The 21,878-nt window shown below is 42.5% G+C and overlaps 1 protein-coding gene across 9 annotated transcripts in view; it reads right to left on the reverse strand.

Annotated features, from left to right (window-relative positions):
• Window positions 1-4,336: 4,336 nt before the first annotated feature.
• Window positions 4,337-21,878, reverse strand: part of ARHGAP21 (Rho GTPase activating protein 21) — a 195,531-nt gene continuing 177,989 nt past the window's right edge. For 8 of the 9 annotated variants that reach the window (XM_073334265.1, XM_073334269.1, XM_073334264.1 and 5 more), the window contains 10 exons: window positions 17,392-17,534; window positions 17,115-17,270; window positions 16,934-17,012; window positions 16,090-16,163; window positions 15,915-16,004; window positions 13,100-13,225; window positions 12,865-12,906; window positions 12,428-12,533; window positions 10,467-10,498; window positions 4,337-6,865 (listed from right to left, as the gene is read on the reverse strand). In XM_073334265.1, the coding sequence (XP_073190366.1) occupies window positions 5,147-6,865; window positions 10,467-10,498; window positions 12,428-12,533; window positions 12,865-12,906; window positions 13,100-13,225; window positions 15,915-16,004; window positions 16,090-16,163; window positions 16,934-17,012; window positions 17,115-17,270; window positions 17,392-17,534 (2,567 nt within the window). In that variant the 3' untranslated portion in view covers window positions 4,337-5,146. The remainder of the gene's footprint in view (window positions 6,866-10,466; window positions 10,499-12,427; window positions 12,534-12,864; window positions 12,907-13,099; window positions 13,226-15,914; window positions 16,005-16,089; window positions 16,164-16,933; window positions 17,013-17,114; window positions 17,271-17,391; window positions 17,535-21,878) is intronic. The other variant, XM_073334268.1, reaches the window with a different exon arrangement.

Here is a 21,878-nt window from a genome sequence, read left to right on the forward strand (position 1 = left end):
GACTGCATACACCTTAATGCACTGACAAATGTACTTCTATGCTGGACTACCATGGGTCACATTCAGTCATCCATTGCCCCTGGTGCCTCATCTCTCCTGCAGGGCTACAGCCATGACCATGCATTCCCTACCCACTAGGTGCCACTGCAGCTAATCTCCATGCTTTCTGTGTCCCTGCATTACCCCCGCCCCCTACAACACCCCCTCCTTGCTCAGTTTGAGCCAGACACAGCAGTACTAGCCCCAGCAGCCCTCTAGTAACCATGTGTGTATCCTGTACCCAGCCCCTATCACTGTGTGGTGCAGAGGAAAAATGAATTCTATTGCTAAAGGCTACTTACTTAATCACCGCTCCACCTAGTTGTCTGTAGGGTTACACTAGTGTAAGTGATAGGAGACACTCAGCCAATGTGTCCTTTTAACTGCTCTCCATGTGCTGAGCACTGAAAATGAAGGCTGTATATACAAGACCCACTTGTCTTTTAAGCAAAATTTATCATTCACAAATACATATAAAATGGACACAGCATCTCTTGGGGAACTGATGAGCGTTTCCAAACACAAAATGCTCATGCCACCAAAAAAAAAAAAAATCATGGACTACACATGAGGCAAACTGGAACTACCTTTTTTTGGTTCAAAAAAAGAACACGGTTATGCATGTTTCTCTGATCAAGGGCTCCAAGGACCTGGAGTGCAGTGGCTGTACCGCATAAAGTGGGGCTTTTTCTATTAAGCAACAGGCCACCCTTTCTGGGACTCACTTCCTGGCAAAAGGAATTCCTGAGCAAACAGTATCTCAACTGCCAGTGCTGAAGCAGAGATGGCTCAGCAGGTGCTTTCTATAGGGTACAGATCTCCTACCTGCCCTGCCAACTTTGGAATCTCTCCTCATGAGGTGGGTTTGGTTTTTGGGTTTTTTTTGGGTAAACTTGACATTTATTTTAATTTACCACCATGCCCCATTCCCCAGTTGCCCCCCATTTCCCTTGGAGCTGGGGAAAGGACTTCCGCCCATCTACTGCCCTGGAATATTAACCTACTCCAAAATTTTGCAGCAGGACCGCTCCCTTCATGCTCACCAGTGTACCTGCCCACCACCTCCACCAAAGGAACAGGGGCTACTACTAATCCCAACCCCTCACTGAAATGGGCTGTGGTGCATGGAGAGGGGAATAAAGGGAGGATGGAAAATGATATTAGGGTAAGGAGGTGTATTTGGCTTCCTTTTCTTATTGCAGAGGGATCAGCTTCCTAAAGTCTGGAACCAGTAGCCTTCCCTGCAGCAGTGAGGCTGTCCTTACAAGGGTCATGAACCTGAGCTTGTTTTCTGTGGGACTGAAGCCAGGGTTACCATATTTGAACATTCAAAAAAGAGTACACTCCACCGCAGCCGGAGGGGGGGGGATTTGCTCATGCACCCCCTTCCCTGCCAGCCACGCAAAACAGCTGTTTTGCGGCACAAGCACTGGCAGAAAAAGCAGGCACGCTCTTGCCTGATCAACTCTTCTTTGGGGGAAAAATAATGGAAAATCCCAGCTGTTTTTAGATATTCCTCCCAGACGGCCATTCAAGAACCAAAACGCCGGACATATCTGGGCAAATATGGACATATGGTAACCCTACTGCAGCCAGGTTGCCCTTAAAAAGATTGTGGCACATGGCGGTTGGGGAACAGGTGGTGAAACCCTATAAGGCTGAAGGGAGCCAGAGACACATGGCGCTCAGGAGCCTGAATGAGAGAGATGATTATACATAGGGGCAGAGTTGCTGGGGGCAGCAACATTGAAGGAACAACACAAACAGGATGGGGGGTGTAGGAAAGAGGGCCTTTCACAGCAGCATGTGGTGTAGGAGGCTACCATCTCACAGGGAAATGAGTGGGGTTAGGGGTAGGATGTGACAAAGCAATCTGGCATGCAGGAGAATATGGACAACAGAGGAAGGGTATTGAGGAGGAAAGTGAATATAAAAGCATGGGGGAGAGCTTGGATAGAAATTCTGAATGAAGGAGGAGACCGCACCTGTTTTCCTAAGGGTTTAAGGGAAACAGCCCCCCGCCCCCACCCAACAGGCATTTTTGCACAGTGGATTTTGAACCTGAAATGCACTCTCATTTTGGCCTTGGGCAGCTTCCCCCCTACGATAAAAAAATCAAAGCAAAGTTAAGTGTGAGGTAGGGATCCTGCAAGATAAAAAAATAACCCTGAGATTTTAATATAGGCCCATGATGCTTGAACATTACTCTATATTAGGCAAAGGGAACAGAGGGGCTGTCACTATGCTACAGACGGAGGTTCCATCTCCAGCTGGACCCACAAGGGTGCCCCTCTCTCACTCTACCTTCCAAATGACCAAGACACAGAGGAATCGCATCATCTAAGGGCAACTGCAGTTCCACAGGATGGTCAGCAACAAGGGAGTCCTATTGGTGGCCCTTGCCGTCTTCCCTGCCTCAGGGTGAAAGAGAAAAGCAGAAACGTGGTTGAAGCTTGGTTCCATTTTCATAGTGCTCATTGTAAATGTCACAGAAGGTCCTGCTCAAAATCAACATTCAAGAGTAGTTTAATTTAAAAGGTTGGAAGGAAAGGTGTGCGGTTGCTCTCAAACCAAACTGTGTCCCCCCCACTACCCCATTTAAAGGGGAACATCGCTTTGGAGATGTCAAAATTACAGGCCCTAAAATGCATTATTCATCTTTTCACACCTATCCCAGGAATGTCCATTTTTTCTTTATTTCCCATTGAGAGAGCAGTCCTCTTTCCATTTGATCACTGCTGAATCAATTCAAGTATCTATTTAGGAAGTATAAATTGTGGAGGGTCTCCCATGTTCCACAGGTATTAGAACGCACTTTGCTTGTTAGAGAATCTGCTTCACCCGTGAAAATATGTCTAAAGGGCACTTGCACTCCATTCATATTTTCAGGTACTTTTATTATGTGACTATCAGAGCAACATAGTATCCATGGTGTTGAAGTCCCTTGCTGAAATGCACTTTAAAAAGGAGACTTTTGGTCCTGACTGAAGAGTGAAATTAAACTGCCAACAAACTACTGACTTTGAGAAGCTAGCAAAGATTGATTTTTCCTTATATTTCAAATGGAGATGCTACTTATGCACCAGCATCACAGTATATCTGGAAAAGGTGTAGTTAAAAGTTGTTAGAGGGACAATAAGAACAGAAATACTTTTTATTTCAATTGCTCCTGGGCACAGACATATACACAAAACTTCAGTAAAGAGAATTTTCATGGAACATTATCAAACAAGGTACTGTTCCTTGTGAAGAAACAATTATAAACATTTATTTCCATTGTGAAAAGTAAGGTAGATCTAGATTAAAGTACAGAACTATTACAGCCATTTTGAACAAAATGAGAAAGGCTCTATATGGAAGCAAGACTGCCTACACATCGCACTTTGTTAGTACTGAGAACATGTGCATGAAAACAGAATTTTTGTTGCACAGAGTTTTTGTGCTCCTGCTGCTCATTCCCCGCTTATGAGTGACACAGGATTATTGTTACCCTCTTTAGAGCAATTAACTTTCATGTCACCAACAGAGGATTGTGACTTAGAGGGCAAATACCTAGCAGTGGACAAAGTAAGGAACAAATATGCTAGGCAATAAAAGAGGAGAAACCAAGTATAACATGTAGATAGAATTGTTTGCATCCGATGAAGTGAGCTGTAGCTCACGAAAGCTTATGCTCAAATAAATTGGTTAGTCTTTAAGGTGCCACACGTACTCCTTTTCTGTTTGTAAATAGAAATTTTTCTGAGTTTTCACAATCCATCAGCTGGTCTTTACAATGAATTATGAAAGAGCACTGATTTGGCTGGTGGTATGGAAAACACCAGAGATTAAGGGTTAAGATATTCAGCATTCTGTGATTCTGAAGGATTATTGATATTTTCATGTTTTCCTGAGTACCGCAGAAATGGCACATTGAAGAAAGACCACCTAACCAAATAAACTTCATTTGGTGTATGATATAGGGCCAGATTATAAATGGAGTTTAAAAATCAAAATTAAGGAATTTACACATCTGAACCTTTCTGTCACATGCTATACTTGCAGGACTGTTCCACAGACACAGAAGATTTGAAAACCTTAGAGTCCTTTACCTATGAATAACTCACACATTTGTAATAGTAGCTTCTTTACACTCTGCAACCCAAAACCTTTGAATTGCCTCTTTCCACACAGAGACAGTCATTCATTCCAGACAATAATTGCAGGTTTTCTGATATTGGGTGCAGTTGCGGATTGCAACTTGTAAGCAATCATTTTAGAACTACTCATTAGAATGAAATTCAGGCCATTCAAGGAGTCACAAAAACAATTTTATTTCCAGTGTTTAAGTAGATGCACACAGGCATGATACAAGTTTGAATTCATTAAGTCTTCATGCAGAATTATATTCTTCTCAATAAAAGAAACCAGTTCCATCCAGGATCCACTATCTACACGCCTATGTTACAACATTTATATCAAATCTGGTATCTGAAGAAAAGATACACATGTAATATGTACATTTAAGTTACTTATTTTACAGAAAGATTAAAAATTCAAGTCACATAAAACACAAAAACTGTATTAAAATTGGAATATAAAACTCAGAGATCCAACTGGAATGCCTAAAGAATGGAAGCTCTGTATCCACCTGTGTTAAAATCTGTAAAATGTAATGAAATTTGTTAACAATAAAATGTGTTCGTTCGTTTGTTTGTAGTATGTTTCTCTAATTTAACAATTAACAATATGGCACCCTAACAAACCAAATGAATTTATGATGAGGCACTTGTTCATGACTAACCCAAAAGAACAATTTTTCTGCATACTAATGCCAGACCAACTTTCAGTCATAAAACCATATACACACTACATAGCATGTTGCATCAGATGCTTTGTTCAACATTTGTATGCAGCCATCAAATATACTTTTTCTTAAAATAGATATATACTTTTAACTTTTTTTAAAATGTTCTTCTGGCTGTAGTAATGCATTGTGAAAGACTTTCCACAGTGCATATGGATGAAACCAGCCCAAATGAAGGCTGCATAAAGACAACAGTACAGGAAAATATATACAGAGTTATTGGGAAGTGTAACAGTAAGCTGTAGTGGACCTTTCCCCATTTCAAAGATACTGGTAAAATCGAGATCTAACCACCTGGGTCCCAGAGAGTTTATGAGGATGGGCATCAACTGCTGCACTGAAGCTGCTTTTGTTCATGCTCTGATAAGTTTCACCATTTACCTGGTCAGGAGGCTGGAGTGGTCCTGACAGAGGGGGTGTTCTATTGATCGAAGTCAAGCTGCTAGAAGAACTGCCTTCATCTGCCTGCATCTCTGCAGATAAAGGCAGATCTGCCTTTGATACATCTGTTAAGCTAGTGTTCTCAAGTTTGGGCTCTCCAGTTTCACCCGTATTAAGGTCAGTTGTGCTAGTGCGTAAACGTTCCCGTGCAAGCCACTCTGAAATTGAAAGGTCCTGGGCTGGACATTTTGGCTTCAACCGATTCACAGCTGAAAGCTCAGATTCTCTCTCTCTACTTTGACCCTGCTCTTGAGCTTTCCATGCGTTCAAAACACTTATTTCCGCAAAATCCCTCTGCCCTCCAAGTGTATGCCTTCGCCTGATATTTTTTCTCTTTGAGGTCTCTGCAGAGCTAGATTTTTGATTTCCTATACCAAACATATCATCTGCAGATGCTTTGAGACGCAGTTTTAATCTGTCTGTTATTTTAAGTCTCCACGTAGGTTCTTGTTTTTCAGTTTCACTTCTAGTTGATGTAGTTAAACTGCTTGTTGATCTTCCTTTTTTCATTATATCAAACATTCTGGTCATTGCAGGCGACTCCTTCTCACTCTTGGCATCCCCTGATCCTTCGCTATCTGTTTTGTGCCGGGCAGACTTTCTTCTAGATAGCGTATCACATTCAATAAGTTTATGAGAGCTAAACAGTCTGCGGCTGTCTAACTTTGGTGTTGAACTTCCCTCAGTACAACTTACTTCGCTTTCTTCGGAGTTCCTCCGATTTGTTTTTGGCACTTCTTGCATTTTCCCCCTGAATATCCTTTCAGCAGCAGAACTTGTAGCAAAGACGGGGAAATCACTTTCACTGTCCGTTTCCATAGGACGGCCTTCACTGATCAATTCACTTCTTTCATCATCAGCCTCATCCCCCTTGCTTTCTGTCACCGATTGCACTTCAGGGCTCAGCATATTAGACTCTAAGCCAGTTACATATGTAGTAGATGAAGTGGTTGAGTAATCTGAGGTGATAGAACTGACATCAGCAGCCAAAAATTCAATGCATTTAATTTCAGGGCTGGCTAATTTTTTGCCTGAAAATCTGTGCAGGGAAGCCTGGGATGAAGTGCTAAGCATAGTGCCAGAGTCAGACACTGTCTCTTCAACCTGGGATGAGGCTTGTGAAATAGGCATTTTAGGACTATTGTTCCCTACCGTTAACCGGTGGCTGAGATTCGGTGACTTTGTATATTTTTGTTGGTAAGGTGGTGAAGGCTCCTCTAAATGGATGCTCTCTTTCCTCAATGATTTCTTTTCGTCCTTTGCAACAATCATGTCTTTTTTAGTGCTGTTCTCTTTTTCTTTCAGAACCAACATCCTTTGTTTTCTTTCTGCCGTCTCTCTCTCACATTCCTCTTTTGTTACATCACCATGAGATTGTTCAGCAAGCTCCTTCTTAAAAAATACATTATCCAGCTCATCTTCTGAGCTGCTTGGTTGTGGTTTTTCTTTTGTTTTTTTCCGCTTGCGACTAGCTGCTGCAAAGATGGAGGACACAAGCAGTTCCCTGCTATACTGATCCTTTCCAGATCCCCAAGAACCCTGTTTTGAACAAAAATCAAGGAACACAGTTAGCAGTTAAAACATGTACCAGCATGCCATTGGTTTGAGATTTTATGTGGGTATTCTGGTCTCCAAAGCCATAGTGCTCACTCCTGTTTCTTCAGGGAATACTGCTCTGCTCTGTGTGTGTGGCCTGAACTGCCACACTAGGCACCCTACATCCTCCCTTTCCCTACTTTGCAGCAGGGTCCCTCTGTCTGCCACAGTCCAACTGCAATTATTAACTGGGTGCTATATTAAGTAGTTAAGGAGACTCCAGGGAGCCTAAAAAGACCCTCTTCAACATCAGAATCTAGTGTGATCTGTTTGACAGAGAACATTCTGCGCAGCTCGAACTTCAGTCCCTCCCTCTTCCCACTTTACACCCTTTCTTTGAATGATCTCATACAACTTCAGCTACCATCTCCAGCCTGAAGACTTACATATACCTTTCCACTCCTGACTTGTTTCCATCCATCCAATCCCAGATCTAGACACATCTTTCTGACATTGCCTCCTGGATGTATCATCATCAATTTAAGCTTAACATAGGGAAGATCAGTTTTGGCCATGAAGCATTCTCTGCTCTCCACGTTCTCAGTCACTAATAACACCACCACAAATCTCCCCGTTATTCAGCTGCGAGATGGTCATCTGACTCTTCCTTTCCCCTTGCTCTGTATTACCTAAGCCCTGCTCAAATTCTGCTGCTGCTTTCAAGGCACTCAAGAGATCCAGCTTTTCTTTCCTTCTCTCTAGCTAAAGCTCTTGCTTATGCCCTCATCTTCTGTTTAGATTCGTGTGACCTCTTCTCGGGCCTCCCTCACCAGTTACTCCCCTCTACGGGATAGTTAAGATAGTTTCCTTGCTTGTTCATCTGTCCATGGTACCCCTTCTAGGAATCCTTTCACTGGTTCCCCCTCCTCCTCTGCATCAAATTCAAGCCACTTGTGCTTGCGTTCAAGGTCCTGTATAGCTCTGCCTCTATATCTTTTTGTGTCGCCCTTCCATCTGACTCCAATCCCACTGACCTCAGCCCTCCATCTGTCTGCTTCTGCCACAAGAATCCCTAGGCTTTCTCCAAGATCACTCACTATGCACTGAACTCCCTCCCTGAACTTGTCCTCAAGGCCACTATCCTCTCCACATTCAAGTCCATCCCAAGGGCCCACTTTCAACGTGACTTCTACAAAACATTAATGGGCTGCTTATGGCAAGGTGGGTGGTGAGGTACTTCGGGACAATGTTTTGTTTGGTTGGTTTTCATCATCACTACAATTATAGGTGCTCCCCAGAAGATTTTCCTTAAAATTTTTTACACCCTTTTTGGTTTTGTTTCTTAGTAAAAGGCAGACTGAAAGTTTTAGGTGGTACATGTTTGGTTTTTTAAGTGATTTTTCTGCTTAATTATCTTAAGCTTTGTCCACATTAGACAGTTGTTCCGCAGTTCTATCAGTATAAAGGTGCTTTATACTGGTATAGCAATTTCTGTACAAGAAGGGGAATAACTATACCAATATAAGTCACTTTTATTCCAGTCTCACTGGTATAAACTGGTATCCACACTATGATGTTTACTGGTATAACTATTTTGGCTTATAAAAGAAAATCACATCCCTAACCCAAAGTTATACCAGTAAAACTTTCAAATGTAGACCAGATCTTAGGGGAAAAAAAATGCCAAGTTCAGTCTTCTTTGGTTTTGCCGAAGAGCCACTGGTGGAGGTTTCTGAGAATTTTTACTATGAATAAATCAACTGAAGGGGTAATGTTTGATTATTTAATAAAGTCTTCCTTTGTTCCAAATGTTAACTGGTTGATGTAGATAACAAAAACCTGTCCGACTCACAATTCCTCTCCCTCTGAACTACCCAGCTCACACTCTTACAAACTCTGACTGTGTCTAGACTGGAGGACTCAGGAGTGGAGACGCAATACAATGCTAACATCACAATAGCAAATGTAAAAAATAGGCACAAATTTAAGTCTGCCTTTGTACATCACAAAGCAGAAAGTAAAAAAAAGGGCAGGTGGTGGGAGATCCTAATTATTTGTCCTCCTTTTTAGGACACCTTAAGAATAAGAAAACATTTTCAATAATTGTCATTATTACCAGGTCACTTTTCTTATAAGTATCCTTTCCCCCACTCATATTCTCTATTTGTTCAATATTTATAGATCATAAATTCTTTGGGGCAAGGGCCAAGCCCCTCCTATGTGTGACCATGGTCTAGCACACTGTAGGCATTACCACAACAACATCAAAAAAATGACTACATAAATAAGGTAAGTCAGTTGCTTACATCAGTCAGGGAAGCTTTAAAATAGCAAGACTCTGAAGTTTGCAGGTTGGCATTTCCAGGGCTGAGCAGTCTGCTCCTAACAAGACCTTTAGGTGCCATTTATTTGCATTTAACTATCCATATTTCTAGTCTCTCTCCCCCGCAACATGCTATAAAAACTCCACAGCCCAGCTGTGCCACAACTGTTTTTATGCATATAAAAGCCAGGGCCAGCACTAAGGGGTAGCAAGCAGGGCAACTGTCTGGAGCCCTGTCCCACAGGGGGCACCGGGAAGCTAAGTTGCTCAGGCTTCAGCTTCAGCCCCGGGTGATGGGGCTTGGGGCCCTGGGCTGCAGTCCTGTGCTGAGGGGCTTTGGCTTTCTGCCCTGGGCCCTAGCAAGTCTAATGCCAGCCATGCTTGGAGGACCCCCTGAAACCTGCCCACAGCCCCCCAGGGGGCCCCGGATCTCTCAGTAAGAACCACTGATATAGGATATGTCTACATTGCAGTTAGACATCCATGGCTGGTCCCTGCAAGCTGACTTGGGCTTGCAAAGCTCAGGCTAAGGGGCTGTTTAATGGCAGGGTAGATGTTCAGAATGCTCCCATCTCGCAGGGTCCTAATGGCTGGCTCCAGCCTGAACCAGGATGTCTACGCTGCAATTAAACAGCCCCACAGCCTGGGCGAGCTGCAGGTTTTATCTGCAATGTAGACATACCTATAAAAAGTCGGTGGCTCAGCCTGCAATTGGATCGAAGCTCCTGAGTCCCAGTCCTGTATCATACCCATAAGACCATCCCCTCCCTACCTCAAAAGTGCTTTCTAATGGGTTTTAGAAGAGAAATCTTTGGCTATACCAGTTGGCTTCTTATGGAGCTAGGATCCATGACCGTCAGCAGAAGCTGCCCTTGTATTCTACACATACTTTACAGACTGAAATAGAGACAGACATGCAAAAGTTGTTACACTAGTCTGAGTATCAACAACAGGCAAGCAATGGAGAGGAACATACTATATAACCTGAACATGATGTATAAATAAATAGTAGTTTATAGTATATAGACCCTAATTGTAACAAACATTGCTTCAGAGTTTGCAGCTTCCCTTCATGAGAGTCAATCTTTACAACTGAGTGACTTTTTCCACTTTCATGCTCCAAAATTAATTGGAGAAGGAATATTGAATATAACACCACGTGTTTAAAATAAAATCTTAAATAATGCCATATGTATCCATGTATAAACAACCAATACAAAAAAATGCAAAGATCTAAAGTAGATTAGAAGTTTAGTCTTTATAATTTCACAAAAGATTTACCTTAGATTTTGCTGAGTCACTAGTAGCGGAGTCTGTGGAAAAAATCAGTTACAATATGGTCAGTTCTGTGCAAAATTTGTTTTTGCTACAGACAATGCTGGACTTATGGGGGGGGAAAAAAACAAGCACAGACCAAAATGTGAGAGCAAATAAAAACCAGAACAGAGTGGATAATCAGAGCTCACAAAGATGCAAGCTGCACCACAGAAAGCCACCGCCATGAAAGGATGCTGTGAATTGTAGGCAGAACCAGCTCAATGACAGGAATGGCAAAGGAGCCCTGTTCTTCTAAATAAAAAACAGAAATGCTAATGTTTATCCATGTTTTAAGTGTACAGCCCTGCAAAACTGCAGCTGAGAGACCTTTTCAGGATTGTCCTGGGTACTCTCCTGTGACTGATGTGATACACAATGCAAAACTGAACATCTTAATGTTGTTGGCTGCCCTAGCTGCAAATGGAGGTTCGTACGGTTGCATTCATTTTGTCAAACGGTTATTTGACATAAGGAGTAGCATTTTAACATTGTGCTGTGTTTTTTAAACCCCAATTTTACATCTGTATTCTCCTCTGAGTAACATATTGGTGAAATTTTACTTTTACCTAGCTAGAGTACAGCAGCTACCAGTTTTGTATTTCTCTATAACAAGCGTTATTATGAAATGAAAAATGAACACCATAATTTTATTGTCTAGCAAAAACGGAGGTTATACAGTTATAAAGGGGGTAGGAAAGGGCTAGCACAATGACCAGAACATGTTTTCTTTGACATTTTCCAACTTTTGTGGGACTTTTTCCCCAGAATTAAAGAGCTGAGCCCCATGCCACACCCCTTTTTGACACATGGCTAATGCTTTATGACTAGAAAAACTGGTGGACCATACCATGCTATTCCTCCTCAGGGTCTGCTTCAGAAATAACAAGAAACAGCAGAAAGACTTTTAAAAAGTAGCATTGATCTGTTTAAAATACTCTTAAAAGAAAATTTACAGCACAGATCAATTTTTTTTTTTTTTTTGCATTTACAAGAAACGGGGGTTTCTGCAGACAAGGCAGCTACAATGTGGGCAACAGTCCTCCTTCTTCCTACAGTTCCAGCTGTCCATCAGTGACATCACAGAATCCACTAGTGACATCACCGTGTGATAGACTCCTCCCACTTCACCTGTTTCAACGTCAGTATAGAGTGACTGTTTCAGTAAGTGCTGAACAACCCTTGAAAAACTAAAAGAAATGCTAGAGACAAAGGGATACCTTTTTGTGGGAAACAACATGCTGGGTTAGTGCAACAGTACAGTAGGGGTAAAAGAGTCACCAAGAACAAGCCTACAATGCTAGTACTTAGCCAAACCGACAGGATGGCAATTGATAAACAGAAGGAAATAAGCTTTAATATAAAAATATTGCAGTATACTTATGAAAATGTCATCTGTTGACAAGCAAAGTAACAAGTTTTAACTGCATTCCTAACTTTGGGATGAAGATCTATTTAGAACCGTGTAGAAGGTAAAACTTTCTGCCATCACAGCAACCACTTATACAGCAGCACATATCTATTTGACCCTGTGATGATTATTCCATGGAGAATTGTGAATAAATAAAACAGTGCCTGCATGCTTGTTGGCCCTCAGTCTTTCAATGATTACACTTATAGATTGGAAAGCTTTGCTGACCAACAGATCATACAACTCTGTGTAAGCTCAAAAGCTGGTCTCTCTCACCAACAGAGGTTGGTCCAATAAAAGATATTACCTCACCCACCTTGCCCTTGTAATATCCTGGAACCAACACAGCGACAACCCCACTGCATACAAACACCACTATAGACACTTAAAAATACTCATGATTGTTTAGAAGAAGAAGAAAAACCAAATTATTAGTAAAAGAATATAGAAAATTACAGTGAATTAATAGAGTAGGTTATTCTAGCCTACGGACTAACACTGTCCAGGCAAGAGTTACCTGATACGTCTCCAGGAGATACTCCCGTCCTTCCAATGTTGGTGAGTAAATGATCTATGTTTGGCACTGGCTGAGATTCTACAGTGTTTTCCTCCTGAACTGTTGTCTACAGTTAATAAACAAAGATCTCTTCATCATCGTTTCACAATTAGTTCATTATGATTCAACAGCATTTAGAAAACAGCACTATTTCACCTGAGGACACAGTTTCCTCATGAGCTCTAATTTTTCCATATTTCTTTATTGCTTTTAACAAAAACACTCGGAACTTCTTATTAGTTCTTTCATTACTGCAGAGACTGGAGAGCTAGAAAGGTGTTTCTGAAGAGCAAAGCATACAATGGTGCAGCAAGAAATATTATGCATTCTAAGGATATCTGGACTGTGTTCTAAACTAAAATGAATTAGAACACAAATATTTAAGGAACAATACTTACAAGAGGCTCTTCGGCACCATCTTCTGTGAAAAACCAGTCATGCTACAATTTAAAATAAAAAAAGTGAAAACCCCGCAGGAAGTGAAACAATCAAATGTGGACAGCACTAAAAAGGACAGTTTTGAGAAAACAACTCCAGGGACAAAACTCAGAGCCAAACTTGTGCAATATGTGAAAGCAGATCTGTCCATGTAAAAAAAAATTTTTTTTTAAATAATGAAATGAATTCACTTACTTTTTGGATAAGCGTTTCTACAATTTTGTACTGGTCTGGCATGTGAGTAACCATGTGCGTCATGTTGTCTTCAGATGTCCTCACGAGGGTTGGACCAAACACTATAGCCAGGTTTCTTGGTTCCATCTAATAAGTAATGGAAGTAGATCTGCATTACAGATTTATAATAGGGATATACAATAAATACCCATTACAATAAAATACATTAAGCGCCACTGAGGCTTCCTAATTAACTTACTCTTAATTTGTGCAATGCATAACAACCAGTCTATAACTATTACTGCTGTTGTTTTTGAAGCCAGTTAAACTAATGACATTCAAAAGATTTTCAGTAGTGCTCATATCATCATCCTCGGAAGTCTGATACATCACTTTTTCACATTAAACCTTTTATAAATGTACATTTCAGATAAAAAGGCGAAGATGCCTCTATACAAAACCTGGTCGAGTTCTGTACAGTGGAACATAAAGTCCTTTATTGCCATTCAGAACCCAAACTATTGTATATAACCAGGGAAAAGCTAAATTAAAAAGGACTCTCTCATATCTTCCACCTGCGTTACTGATTTTACATAAAAACTAGATTATGTAAAAATACTAACTCTGTAAACACACAGTGCCTTCTAATTAAGATATTTAAGCATCTTCTAGACACCCTGGAGTACTGGGAAACTTCCAAACTATAACTTTTATTCGACCAGGGAAGAATTTCAGCTACTAATCAAACACTTCTCTCAAAAGGTATGGAAATCTCCACTGTCCATGCACACCCTAGCATGTGATGCACAGAACCCATTCCACTCCCATTCACCCCTGGAGAAGGCAGCAAACATTTTGGACCTTATGTGGGTCTATCATACTTAAGCACCCAAATGTATCAGATAATCTCCTCAGCACACAAACCACTGATCTATAGATCATCTGCTTTTTAAACTGCACTTTATGACAAAAACCATAAGCAAGTGTGCAGGTCACTGCAGACTACATGGCTCTGGGAAGAAGGATAAAGAAGTCCGAGGCACAAGTTCTTGTCCATCAGCACTGGTGTGTCCAGTTTTGGGCCCCCCATTACAGAAAGGATGTTGACAAATGGGAGAGAGTCCAGCGGAGGGCAACGAAAATGGTTAGGGGGCCGGGGCACATGACTTATGAGGAGAGGCTGAGGGAACTGGGCTTATTTAGTCTGCAGAAAAGAAGAGTGTGGGGGGGGGATTTGATAGCAGTCTTCAACTAACTGAAGGGGGGTTCCAAAGAGGATGGAGCTAGGCTGTTCTCAGTGGTGGCAGATGACAGAACGAGGACCAATGATTTCAAGTTGCAGTGGGGGAGGTCTAGGTTGGATATTCGGAAAAAACTATTTCACTAGGAGGGTGGTGAAGCACTGGGATGGGTTACCTAGAGAGGTGGTGGAATCTCCATCCTTAGAGGTTTTTAAGACCCGGCTTGACAAAGCCCTGGCTGGGACGATTTAGTTGGGGTTGGTCCTGCTTTGAGCAGGTGGGGGTTGGACTAGATCTCCTGAGGTCTCTTCCAACCCTAATCTTCTATGATTCTAAGTAGAAGCACAGCACTTCTACTATGCTTTATTATATATTGTGGCTTACAGTTTATCTTCTCATGCTCATGACATGGAATAAACTCATAATAAATGGGAGGTAACGTGGTCCACAAGAATGAGAACAAGACTGCAAGTCAGGATGTCTTGAGTCCTAATCCTAGGTTTGACTCAGTGTGTTGCCTTGGGCAAGTCAGATCACTGCTCTGTAAAACTGGGATACCACCACACTACCTCTCTATGCTATGAGGATTGATTAGCTGAAATTTTTTTTATAAAGTCTAATTATCATAAGGTCTAATTATTATCAGACAACACCCTGAACAGTGCTCTAGGCATTGTACAGAAATTTATATTATAGTTTGTGCTATCATCATTTCTTAGAGGTTTGCTTTTATTTACCCACAAAATCTGATAATTATTTGTAACAAACAATCATACATAATTAGGCAGAGGGTAAAATTTTCAAAATCATTTCAGTGATTTAGGAGATTAACTCCAATTTTCAAGTGACATAGGTGCTTGGGAGCCTAAGTCTCACTGAAAGTTAACTAGACTTACGCACTTCGCACCAAAATGACATTTGACTATAGAACTTAGGCGATTTTTAAGTTTTACCCAGAGTCTTTTATTCCGAAGGATCCTAAAGCACTATACAAAGTATTGGCCCAATCTTGAGAACTGCAGAACATTGAAATCAAGTACAGCATAACATACTATACAGCAGTGGGAGAACGAGACATTTTTAAAATGAAATAATGGCAGACCCCTATTTTTGTGAGATCTTTAATGTTAATTATCTGACAGTAAACAGACTGAGCAGACGTCTCAGGTCTACACAGAAAACGTGTACCCTTTTAACGGAAATTGGTTTCGAACTGTTCAGTTCAACTAGTTGAAATCTTGCATGGGCACACGTAAATCAGTTTACAACTGGCTTATGTTGAAGTTACAGAATTAAACAATATGTATATAAAGCCAATTGTAAACCAACTTAATTGTGCCCACACAGGTGGTTTGTACCCAGTTTTAAGTAAATAAAAATGAATTTTAGTTACACCAGTACACACTTTGTAGACAGACAAGTCTCATCCAAAAGCTCCTTAACACAACAAAAGGCCTTATGTTGACTTTACTGACCTTAACCAATAAAATGCTGGGTAGACACAGATGGGTTTATCACCTGAAATAATCCTACACAACAAAATTTGTTTAAATAAGTAAAATGGAGCAAAAAGTCTTGTATATTTGGTTTGATACCTTGTTCTTTTCTGAATTCTCTGCTACTGTCTTCAGATGTGCAGAAAGAAACTTGAGTGTTTCATAATGATGTTCAGGTAAATCATGAATCTGAAACAAAAAATCTTAGTATGGAGTTTAAAGTGTTTTAGTGCTAAATTGTACTGCATTTAAAATGTATTCATCGTCAGCATACCAGCCTCTTAAGTGTTTTCAGCCGCTCAATAGGATCTTCTTTTCTATTGGCATCTATGAAATCTGCATATTTGTCTGACAAAAGAAAAAAAATCTGTTTTACTGCATGTGAGAGAGAAGTTTTATAGAAAACATAAATGAACCTGTTTCAACTTTTACATATGTCAAGCAGCTGTAACTGAAAAATAGCTCAAAGAATTTATGTCAAATTAAATTGATAAATTCTAATAATTTGATTGGGAATCTCACTGGATTGCGGTTATAAAAATTAACCTACTACTAATTTAAACAGAATTTTTTAAAACCCCCACTATTTATATTCAACCTATAAAGTTTAAACGTATAAAGAATAAAAATATGCTCCATCTGCAGTTAAAGTCAACAAATTCCATGCCCACAGCTGTGCTACCAAGTTGAATAGTGGTTACACACATATCCAGACATGCACAGTTACATAATTTCAAACTACTTCAGAAGCATGAGGAAATCAGGGACGCGAGGAGGAAGGAAAATGGGTTAGGTTAGTTTGGAAGAGGTCTAAAATTATAGGATACTAACTATATACTAACCTACTACATACAATGCAATGTAGACATGAACAAAGTATGTTCCTGTTTTGGGACCATTTACAGTGATTCCTGGGCAGTTAGAGAAAAATTTACTGTCAGCTCACACATGTAAGCCATTTTAATCATAATCATTAGCCTTTTTAATAAAGAAATGTGGAAGTTTATTACTTCATTAGGTTGTTTTCACTTAATATTTTCTCTCAATCATTTGAAGGCCCAAATGAGGATTAATATTTGACAATTCCTAACACAAGCTCAAAAGGGAAGACAACTCACCATTAGTAAAAAGTGGTTCTGGGAGCTTTCTGAAGAAGGATTTCAGTAAACTGCTTATCACATTCAAGTCTCGCCATTTCTGTGTATTCAAAAGAGAGACAAAGACTCTGTATTGCTATAATCATAATAAACTTTCTAGAAGAGATTATTGTAAATGGAAATATAGCAAACACCAACTTACATCATCATGAACATCGATGTCAGTCATTCCTTTATTGAGTTCCTCTTGCATACTTGAGATAGCAGCATTGTTTCCAGGGACTCTGTATATACCTGTGTATTCAAGGCCTCGTTCTTCAACCAGTTTGCAGCATATGTCGACTATCAGTGGAATATACTGGGGGGGGATGGGGGGGGCAGGAGAAGATTGTTGGTTTTGTTTCAAAATGTCTCGTACACAAGTAAGAACATACACGTATTTTCAAACTGAAGTGAAAAGAAAAATTGTACTTTCATACTTTATTGGTGTGAGCTGGGGGACAGTCATCAAGCTTAACGCCAAAGGTTCCTAAAGCAGATGGCTTCTTCTCAAATGTCTTTCTCATGATGTTTGGAATGCCTTTTCGCCATGTTCCCTTGTCTTTTGGTGGGCTTGTCTCGTCTTTTTTAAAGCAAGTGGGGAGAAAATGGAAATGTTAAAGTCATACAATCAAAACCAATTCTGATTAAAAGGCAACAAAAATCACAAGCACAAAATTAGTGTCTTTGAAAGCGTGGACATTTAACAACTGTTGTATTTCCTACTCTCCCTCTCACACTCTTCCCTCTAGCAGTCCCACTGGTTTCCATTACTGAAAGCAGCTTCCCATTCAGCTTGCGCATTACCACTGTGAATAGTGACTTTACATTCTGAAGCTACTACTCTTTGCAGCATGCACCATTTCAGGAAAAAGGCAGCAGAAGGGAGTAGTATACCGCTCAATAGGATTCACCACCATGTATTCTAGGGCACCTCAAAATAGAGCAATGAGTAAGATCTCATTTGATTCTCTGACATGTCCACAGGCTTTGTTCGAAACAATCTCTGTCTTCATTAAAAGGGCACTCACTATCATCAATTTTTATTTTCCCACCACCTGTCAAACCAAAAAGGCCAACCACTTAGTCTTTCATGATTTGCTGCATTTTCACCACTTTCATTGTCCAAACTCCCTGCTGACACACTCAGTAAATATGCAGAGTTTCTCAGACAAAATCTGGCCTCCACTGAAAGGGTGTGACTGGATTTTGCTAGCCTCCATTAGGCTATATAAAAACCACACACTTCTGTCTCTTCACATGACTTGAAAAAAAAACCTAACAAACAGTTACCTACCTTTTCGTAACTCTTGTTCTTCGAGATGTGTTGCTCATGTCCCTTCCATTCTAGGTGTGCACGAGCCCACATGCACGGTCACCAGAGATTTTTGCCTTTAAGCGGTATCCGTAGGGTTGGCTGTGGCGCCCCCTTGAGTGCCGCACTTATGCGTTGGTATATCAGGCGCCACTGGCCCTATGCCCTCTCAGTTCCTTCTTGCCAGCAACTCTGACAGAAAGGCAGGAGGTTGGGTAATGGAATGGACATGATGCACCTCTTTAAGAACAATAGTTACAAAAAGGAAGGTAACAGTTTTCTTCTTTGAGTGCTTGTTCATGTTGATTCCATTCTAAGTGATTCACAAGCAGTGTCCAGGGAGGTGAGGTCGGAGTTCACGGTCGTGCAGCTTGCAGCACTGCTCTGTCAAAGCCACCATCGTCTCGAGCTTGCTGGGTAAGTGCCTAATGAGATGCGAATGTGTGGACAGACAACCAGGTAGTGGCCCTATAGATCTCTTGGACTGGAACCTGTGCCCTAGTCAAGTGTGCTGTCACAATTGCCGGCGGAGGCATGTTTGCCAGCTCATTGCATTAGAAGATGCAGGCAGTAATACAGAACAAAATCCTCTGAACAGAGACACTGGGCAACCCTTTCTTTCATCTGCCACAGCAATGAACAACTGCACTGACTTACAGAACAGCTTTGTCCTATCTATGTAGAAGGCCAGCGCCCTCCTGACGTCCAGGGCATGCAGCCTGCATTCCTCCTCTGAAGCATGAGGCTTTGGAAAGACGACAATAAGTATATGTCCCGGCCAGTTTGTAACTGGGAAACTACCTTGGGCAGAAACGCCGGGTGCGGACACAGCTGGACCTTATCCTTGTAGAATATCTTATAGGGCGGTTCTGAAATAAACACCCTGATCTCAGACATGCTGTGGGATGACGTTATCGCAACTAAGAACGAAACCTTCCAGGGGAGAGCAGGAAGCCAGAGGCTTGAAGGGAGGCCCCAGGAGCCTCAATAGCACGAGATTCAGGTCCCAGGGAGGGGCGGGATCCCAGATGTGTGCGTAGAGATGCTCCAGACCTTTCAAAAACCGGGCCATCACGTCACGAGTAATGACTGACCTGCCTTGGAACGAAGGGTGGAAAGCCGAAATAGTGGCCAGGTGGATCCTGATCGATAACAGGGACAAATCTTGGAGTTTGAGGTGCAGAAGGTAATCCAGAATCTCCTGCAGCAAGGCCTACTTGGCCCAGATACGCTGCTCCGAGGACCAGCACGTGAGCATTTTTCACTTGGCCAGGTAAGTCACTCTGGTGGAGGGTTTCCTACTACCCCGCAAGACCTGCTGAACCTAGGCTGAGCATTCCTGTTCGTCCGCATTTAGCCATGCAGTAGCCATGCTGTCAAGTGTAGCGCCACCAGGTTTGGATACAGAAGGCTGCAGTGGTTCTGGGACAGCAGATCCAGCCAGAGGGGTAGCTATCGAAAGGTCCAGCAGCATGCCACACCAGTGCTGGCGAGGCAACACGGGGGCTATTAGGATAACCTTCGCCCTGTTCTGTTTGATTAGGGGACTGGAACATATGACTTATGAGGAGAGGCTGAGGGAACTGGGATTGTTTAGTCTGCGGAAGAGAAGAATGAGGGGGGATTTGATAGCTGCTTTCAACTACCTGAAAGGGGCTTCCAAAGAGGATGGATCTAGACTGTTCTCAGCGGTAGCAGATGACGGAATGAGGAGTAATGGTCTCAAGTTGCAGTGGGGGAGGTTTAGATTGGATATTAGGAAAAACTTTTTCACTAAGAGGGTGGTGAAACACTGGAATGCGTTACCTAGGGAGGTGGTAGAATCTCCTTCCTTAGAGGTTTTTAAGGTCAGGCTTGACAAAGCCCTGGCTGGGATGATTTAACTGGGAATTGGTCCTGCTTTGAGCAGGGGGTTGGACTAGATGACCTTCTGGGGTCCCTTCCAACCCTGATATTCTATGATTCTATGATCTTCAGGAGGACTCTGTAAATCAACAGCACTGCCGGGAAGGTGTGCATCAGAGCCCCCTACCACGAGATGAGAAATGCGTCTGACAGGGAGCTCCTGTCCATCCCCTGGATCGAACAGAACACATGGCACTTCCTGTTCTGCCTGGACGTGAAGAGGTCCACCTGAGGAGTCCCCCACCTCTGGAAGATTGTGCTGACTACCTCTGGATGGAGCGACCACTCATGATGAGACGAGAAGGTCCTGCTGAGGTGATCTGCTAATACGTTCCTGGTCCCGGGCAGATGCGTGGCTACCAGATCAATGGCATGCAGCACACAAGTCCCACAGGCAGAGAGCTTCTTGGCAAAGGGCCAAAGACCTGGCTCCGCCCTGCCTGTTGATGTAATACACTGTCCGAAAGGGGGGGCAAGAAAGCCTGGCAGGCCAGGTGAACTGCTCTGACTTCCCTGACCTTGATGTGGAGGGTCAGATCGTCCTGTAACCAGCGGCGCTGCATACTGAACTCGCCCAGGTGGGCTCTCCAGTCCAGGTCCGAAGCATCGGAGACCAGAATCAGCAACAGGGATGGGGCCAAGAAGGGAACTCCCTCCAACATCGACCTGGGGTCCAACCACCAATTCAGCGACGACCAGATACGATCTGGCACCCCAAATACCCAGTCTAGGTCGTGTCTGTTGGGAATGTAGACGGATGCCAGACATGTTTGCAGAGGCCAGAGATGGAGCCAGGAGTGACTGACCACATATGTGCATGCGGCCATGTGGTCCAACCACCACAGGCAGGTGCGAGCCGTGGTGATCAGGTGATTTTTCACATGGGAGATCAGGTCTGACATAGCCTGAAAATGTACCCCGGAAGGAAGGCTCTGGCCCGCATGGAGTTGAAAATCATTCCAATGAACTCCGTGGCACAGGCCTTAAGGTAGATTTTTTGTTGTTTAACAACAGGCTCAGGTTGTGGCACGTGGAGCGCACCAGAACGAGGCTCCTCTGCACTTGTTCCAGAGATCTGCCCTGGATGAGCAAATCGAGATACGGGAAGACCTGGACCCGTCAGCATCACAAGTAAGCAGCCACTGGTGCCATACATTTTTGTTATCACCCTCTGGCCAGATGAGAGGCCAAAGGGCAGCGCTGTAAACTGGAAATGGCGTCCACCCACCATGAAACAGAGGAAGCGTCTGTGACTGAAATATGGAAATAAGCGTCCTTCAAATCGAGGGTGCCGTACCAGTCTCCTGGATCTGAGGAGGGGAGGATGGAGGGTGGGGAGACTATGAGAAAAAGACAGTTATCTCAAACACCACCACTTATGGAAAAAGTGTGTTGCTCATGTCCACTCCATATTAGATGTGTGTGCTCGCCACATGCACTGGTGCCAGAAGTTTTTCCCTCAGCAGTATCCATAGGGGACTGGCTCCGGCACCCCCTGGAGTGGCGCCCGCATGGAGCGGTATAAGTGGCACAGCTGGCTCCCCACACACTCAGTTCCTTCTTACTGGAAACTCTGACAGGGGGGAAAGAGGGCGGGTCATGGAATGGACATGAGCAACACACCTCGAAGAACACCAGTTATGGAAAAAGTAACTGTCTTTTCTTCGAGTGCTTGCTCACATCCATTCCATATTAGGTGACGCCCAA

This window comes from Lepidochelys kempii, chromosome 2, assembly GCF_965140265.1.
Source record: "Lepidochelys kempii isolate rLepKem1 chromosome 2, rLepKem1.hap2, whole genome shotgun sequence".
Lineage (NCBI taxonomy): Eukaryota > Metazoa > Chordata > Testudines > Cheloniidae > Lepidochelys > Lepidochelys kempii.